Source organism: Chaetura pelagica, unplaced genomic scaffold (assembly GCF_000747805.2).
Source record: "Chaetura pelagica isolate M959 unplaced genomic scaffold, ChaPel_1.0 scaffold33, whole genome shotgun sequence".
Lineage (NCBI taxonomy): Eukaryota > Metazoa > Chordata > Aves > Apodiformes > Apodidae > Chaetura > Chaetura pelagica.
In genome coordinates this window covers 1,583,571-1,590,315 of record NW_009952874.1, presented here as the reverse complement: position 1 = coordinate 1,590,315, position 6,745 = coordinate 1,583,571, and the positions used below count along the sequence as shown (strand labels likewise).

General features: G+C 37.7%; 1 protein-coding gene across 1 annotated transcript in view; it reads right to left on the bottom strand.

Moving 5' to 3' along the window:
• Positions 1–1,731: 1,731 nt before the first annotated feature.
• Positions 1,732–6,745, bottom strand: part of NAB1 (NGFI-A binding protein 1 (EGR1 binding protein 1)) — an 18,201-nt gene continuing 13,187 nt past the window's right edge. The window contains exons 5-8 of the mRNA XM_009995240.1: positions 6,717–6,745; positions 4,308–4,449; positions 2,952–3,101; positions 1,732–1,823 (exon numbers count right to left, since the gene is read on the bottom strand). Of these exons, the coding sequence (XP_009993542.1) occupies positions 1,732–1,823; positions 2,952–3,101; positions 4,308–4,449; positions 6,717–6,745 (413 nt within the window). The remainder of the gene's footprint in view (positions 1,824–2,951; positions 3,102–4,307; positions 4,450–6,716) is intronic.

Here is a 6,745-nt window from a genome sequence, read left to right as displayed (position 1 = left end):
TTAAAGATATTTCAGTAAGTGAAACAGTACCATACAGTTCAAGAAACATTTTTTTAAAAAAAAACCAAATATTTTAATAGTATAAAAAGTTGTTTACTGGTGTTCCTACTATAAAGCTTTGTTCCACAAATCAAAAGTGATAAAACAATTAGATATGTTTACAGTGGTAAGAGACTGCAGTGTAGACATTTCAGCTCACATTTTGCTGACAGTACAACGTAGACTGTGACTGCATCATTAATACACATCTTAGACACAGAGCAAACTGCAGACATGAAGTGCACACCTGAATATGGAAGTTTACCCACTGGCATGATAACTCACTTTCTTCAGCTCTCCCTTTCCTCTCCAGAACACGTTGTAGGCAAAAACTGTATTCAGAAACTAAGGCATATAACTGTTTTGACTGCTGGAGAGCAACTCTTATTGAGGGAGTTGCACAGAGGAAAAATGGATGCACACAAACACTCCCTGCTGAATTCCAAAGTTATATGCCAACTATTTGTCCTTAGATAAAATGACATCTGCAAAAGTGAAAATGTACAAAAAATAAAAACTGTCAAATAAATAAAGAATACAGATGTTAATCACATATATAAAGAAAGGTATTGGCATACTGTATGCAGTATACGGTATATTCATAGAATCATGTGGGCTGGACAGCACTTAATAAGGAGTCACATGCTAAAGACACAACTCCTTGTCTCTCTCCTCCAAAAGATCTCATGGTTTCTAGGTATCAAGTGCAACTTTTTACACCAATGCATAAATCCTGCATCATATTTCATCTTTGCCACGCCTAGGATGCATTTTTTTCTTTTTTTCTCTCCTTTTTTTTTTTTTTTTTTTTTTTTTTTTTTTTTTAAGATCCACAGAGAAATCCAAAAAGTTAAAATGGTCTCAATCACAATTTTTGTAGCCCTATCCATGCTACTTGGTCTCTTGGGATTCCTACCAAATGAGGTTTTAGTAATTGCACGGTACATCAAACCACAGTTTTCCCCAACCAAAATGGGAGCCAGTCATATGGACTGTTCCATACTCCTGTCCCATACACTCCTGGACTGTAGGTGGGCATGATGCTATAAGTGTGTTACACAAAGGCTGCTGAATGTAACGCTAGTTAAGTGTCAAGAACGTCTGCTATAATACAGAGTCAGGGTCTAGGTCTATCAAATGCTATATTCCACATAACATTTTAAACCATGAAATATTTTATGTGTTTTCCTTTTTTTTTTCTACAAATATTGTTGCAAACTTGCTGTTAATTGTGTCACGAGGTTCGCATTCCTAATTCTCCAAGGATTTTTAATTCAAATGTTTAACAACCGTATCTACGCTAGGTACACTTAAAAGTAGACATTGAAATTTCAAGTAAAATGAACTGTAGCCACATCTACTGGACTCAATACACGTCCCGACATCTAGATTTACTTTGATAAGTTATACAAATACATAATACATTCTTAAATAATGAAGACCCACAATATTAATTTGTGAATCTTCCCACGCTATAAAACCACTTTTACAGGAATGTTTATCCACCTGTATTACTGTTTTAGTTTGCAGTGTCTCTTGCTTTCCTGTTTCCACAGATTAGCGTACCAGTTCTTAGGCTTTGGCTATTGAAATCTCTTATTTGGATGAGGCAACACTGGTTATTAAGGCTGTTTGTTTTTTTCTCTTGAAGTTTCATTCTTTACTACGACACCATTTGCCACAGCAGAATGACTATCTTGTGTCTTCAGGTTCTGTTTTTATGACCTTCCTTTCTATGTTGTTAAAAGCCGAATGAGGAAAATCCTTTAAAATACCAAGGCCTTCTGCATTAAGAAAAGAAAGAAAAAGATGTTAAAAACATTACTTGGAAACAAAAATATTATATTCTTAACTCAAGAATAGGGTCCATGAACCACATGGATATTAACAGTTGAAGCAATCAATTTTCCCTACTCCTACAGGGCTTTAATTCCACCGGGTTAGAACCATGTTAGTTACATTGCAGTGATGACAAGAGTAATCCCCACAGATTTCCTTCCAATTCTCTGCAGGAGCAGGGCTTAGCAGAGATGCACTCTGGACTTACATTTTGAAGGGGAACTGGTAAAAATCCCCAACTAGTAATTTCAATAAGTGAATTATCACTGGGTTCAGAACAAACTGCAAAAAAAATGAGCTAAGATTGCAACCTACCTAAGTGGAAGATGCAAGATTCTGCCAAGTCTTCAAAACAACTACTCTTGCATCTCATCTTTCAAATAACCTCCTTCCCATTGCATCTTCCTAAATCAGGTGGGATTTCATTATTATTCCTAATGCTGTGAAAGTCACAAGAATCCCTGGCTTTACCTCACTGTTCAAGTATGAAACTGAAACCACCCATATGGATTTCACATAGGATTCTTGCAGTCTTCTATCACACTTAGAAGTTTCTCCTATTGCCAGCCAGAGATAATAAACAACAAGACTGCCAGTGAGCAGAAGTCAGTGAATGGGAAACTCAGTTCAGAAGACTTTCTGCATGTTTTGGTTCACCATACAGAAATAGTGTTAGGTCCTTATAAGCCAGAACAAAAAGCCTTTTTATAAAAAGTGTGATTCCTTTATACAAAGTGAAGCCATGTTACAATCAAACTGCATTAGTGTGATAGCAACCTAAGTATTTAACAGCAGTAGTTTGGGTCAGTACCACTCTCTGAGAACAGACACATGCCAGAATTTGCTCATGTGAAGCTAATTACTGCATTTTCTATGTTTTTCCCAAATAAAACTCAATCTGATTCTAGGTTAACACTCCTTTTGAAGCTTTGTCCAAAGCCTTGATTAAAAGGCTACACACGAAACATGCCAGGCTGAGCTACTTGCTTCTTCACTCCGAGACATCAGGTATTAGAGAGTTCACCATAGGCTTTATAAGAAATGGTGGGTAATGCACCAGGGACAGCACTAACCTGAGGACTGGGACTTGGCCTCCCCGCTGGGGTAGAGCCGGATCAAATCGCTGCACAGAGGTTTTCCCACGTGCTGCTCTCCATCCAGAGCCATGTGCTGCAACTGCCTGCTCGGCAGATTGGACATGCGGAGATTCAGAGGTCTTTCACCTGCAAGTGGTTCACAGGGAAACACTGATGCATTAACAGCACAGCAGTATTAAAAATCAGGTAGGGACTTCAAGACATTCTATCTATCTATCTATCTATCTATCTGTCTATCTATCATAATTCTATCAACCAAAGTAAACCCTGAATTCCAGCTGCTCAGGGAAGACTTCTAGCAAAACAAGGCTTATGTAAATATGCTGCTTTGCAGACTACTCCTCAGGCACTGCTAGAGATAGACACTCAGCCAAACAAAAAAACCCAAACAAACACCAAATCTCTTATTCTGCTCAAAAAACCCCTTTGAGATTCTAAAAATTTCCACTCCCACTGGACAATGGGTAGATGGTATAAAGAAATTTGCACTATCAAGAAGAGCTGAAACCACACATCCAATTCTTCCTGTATACTTGTGTACAGTGTTGCTTGACCAAAATGTACAAATGAGAACCTGTTTTCACATTTACTTCTATCAGTTCCCTTAGTTCCTCTCTCTATTGCTTCCCCCCCTTTTGCCTTAAACAAACTAGCTCTTACAAAACATACACCAGAATTTCTAGTTGTATTTCTTCTTTTTTTAAGATTTTGTCTCATTTCACAACAGCAAAAAGAGAAATCCAAACAGAAAGCACTCAAACAAAACAAACACTCCAAAAATTAATTCAAGCTACAAAATAGCCAGTTGGTAAATCAAAGTGAAAACCACAAAACTGTAAGCTTTTTGAAGATCAACAAGCTACTAAGAACACCATTAGAATCTGCTTGGTTGCAAGTAATTTACATAGCGAGCTCCTCAGGTTTTGTTCCTAGAGTGCACAAACAGGTGAACAAAAAGGAGTACCAACTACATTATCTGCTTTACTTTCCATTTCCACAAAGCAAGAACATAAAAGAAATTCAATATTCTGTCCTATTTTCACAACTCAGGATACAGCCCACAATAATAATAGTGTGTCCTACCTTCTTCCCTCCCTGCGTTATCCACAGGGAAAGCAGTTTGCCCAGATACATCAGAGTAACAGCAGAATCTGACTGTGCATCAGATCCCACTATTTAGACTGTAAACACTTCAGGGCAGAGATCTTGTCTTGTCCATTCAGTGCTCAGTGTTCTGTTGGTGCTATACTAGATAAATAACACCACTGACAAAGGTTGCATAATATGAAATGCAGTTGCTGGCAGCAACTCCATGCCTGGAAGCTACCATACCTTGTCCATCAGCATTATCTAATGACATGCCATTGGGGCTGTGCTCTTCGGAGTTTTGTCTGTAACACCCTGTGGAAAGACGTCTCTCTAATGCAGCTTGGTTGCAAAGAAACTCCATCTGTTTTGCCATCACCTTTTCTGACTGCAAATAAAGCAAAAAAAAAATAAATCCCCCTATATACATATATATAGCAAGTCAAAACGCAAGGGGAAAAAAAACCAGCATCAGACAAGACTAACAGCCTAAATACAGGTTTTTGTTGACTCATATGTACAGATGTGTGCTTTACAGTTTCTTCAAAACAATCAAGCAAACAAAATATTTTTGCAAGCATAAAGATCTTCATACTCTACATCTGAGTCACTCTAGAATACTTTAAATTCAAAATTCCTGTCGTTCATCCTCACAAAAATGCAACGTGGAATTCTGTTCTTCGAAAACACACAGAAATCACTTTCTGCACTTTAGGCCTGCAGGTTATGTGAAGAGAATCGCAAGAAGAGCAAAAAATAATGTCTTCATTATCCAGTTAGCTCTGTTAAAATATATGTCTTCACAAAGTATTCCAAGAGCAATAGCAACATCTGCTAAAAACTTATGCCAAGATTTCACCAGACATCTTGGAATCTTTATTTTAGGAAACAGCACTACACAAGCTTAGAAATCTGCCATTCTGAAAGTGTAGGATGACAGTATGTTTGTGGGGGATAAAGGTGTGAAATGTCTGTCTAGAAGAAGAACAAGACCTATCCACCTCTAGAGAGTGAAATTAAACAATGCAGCGCAACGTGGGAGGAAATGCTGTCTGAACGTTTGTCATTGACTTTAATGCCAAGAGAATTCTAACTTTCCATATAATCTTTTTCTCAAGAATGTAAATAAGCATCTTGCAAAAATAAAAAGCAAATCACAAGTCAAGAAAGTTGATTTAGAAGAGCCACAATGAAGAACAGAAAGAACACCAACTTTGTATCAAAAGGAAAAAACAACAGTTTCTCTGACAGGTAATGCTGTAATTGTTCCAACTAGTACAGAGGCCTGTTAATTGCAGAGTACTTAACTCTTCTTGGGAGACAATGAAAGCTCAGACTTCCCATGAAAGTCTGCTTACTCAGCACAGTTCAGCACTCTACAAATACAGTGACAGCATGACAGACCAGCAAAATCTGGGCTTCTCCAGCACAGTAATGACCTGGACAGCAGGGTAATGACCAATATTTACTTACTCCTAGAGCTCATTGGGTTTGTTCTGCAAAAGAACACCGATAGCTCAAGCCTGCTGTTGAGAGGTAGGTTAAAAAGGAGCTATTTTCAAATAGTTGACTTCAAGTGTGCTTTAACTTTGCTGTTCTGTCACTCGTGTAAACTTTATCATTGTAAAACACTTTTTTAAAAAGAAAACCACACATTTCTCACTCATGCCATCTTTGGGTTTAATTGAGATGAAAACAAAGTATTTTAAACAGCAATAAAGGTTTAATGGTTTTGATCACCATAAAAACTTGTAGAGTTGCAAATACATTTAAGCTTAAAATAAGCCTCCACAAGATGAAAATAAGCTTGCAAAAATCAAGTTAATTTCATCATGTGACATCAAAACACGTAGCATAACTGCTTGTAGAGGTATCACGACAACCATATTGGTGTGACTGTCCACTGCTTTGCCACAGAAGATGGTAAAAGACAGAGTAACACATCTAGTCTCAGGTAACTCCTAAATGTAATCTCTGAAAATTTGGAAATTATGTTTGCCCGAATCAGCTATACAAAATAAATTTGTTGCAACTTAGTATGAAATCCCTCCTTGGCAGCAATGGGCAGTAGGAGATGCGTATTTTGTCTCAAGGCTGGGATGCACTTCAGAAAAGACAAAATAAAATCGGAAACCTGTCTTCATTTATAAATAGCTTTCTAGACACTTGAACACATGGCACTTCAACCAGGCTAGATGTTATTTAGAAAAGCAATTTATCCTCTCGGATCCAGAGGTTCAGTATTTCCTACATATATTGGCCTTTCTCCTCACAAGAAATGTCAGAACTGAGGACTCCAAGATCGCCTACTCTATTCCTCTCAGCTCAGTAACTTGAACTTTCCATTTATAGCTAATCACACAAGTAACACAGCACATGCTGTACCAATAGTACCCTACTTGCTCCCAACAGGCAATCACGTATTTTTCAAGCTTACTACACTAGACCTTACCTCCTGGAAATCAACAAGGTAAACCTGCAGCACTGTCAGAACAGCTTCAGAAGGTAAACCCAAATTGAGAATGATACAACCACAGCTAAGCTAGGTAGCCTTTGAAAATTGAAGGTTATTACTTTAGTCATAAAAAAAATACATCAAAATAAATCTACAAAGACATGACCTGTATTATCCAGTGTGTTCTGTATTTTATATACCTGGGAAGCTGCTGAGTCTTCACTCTTTC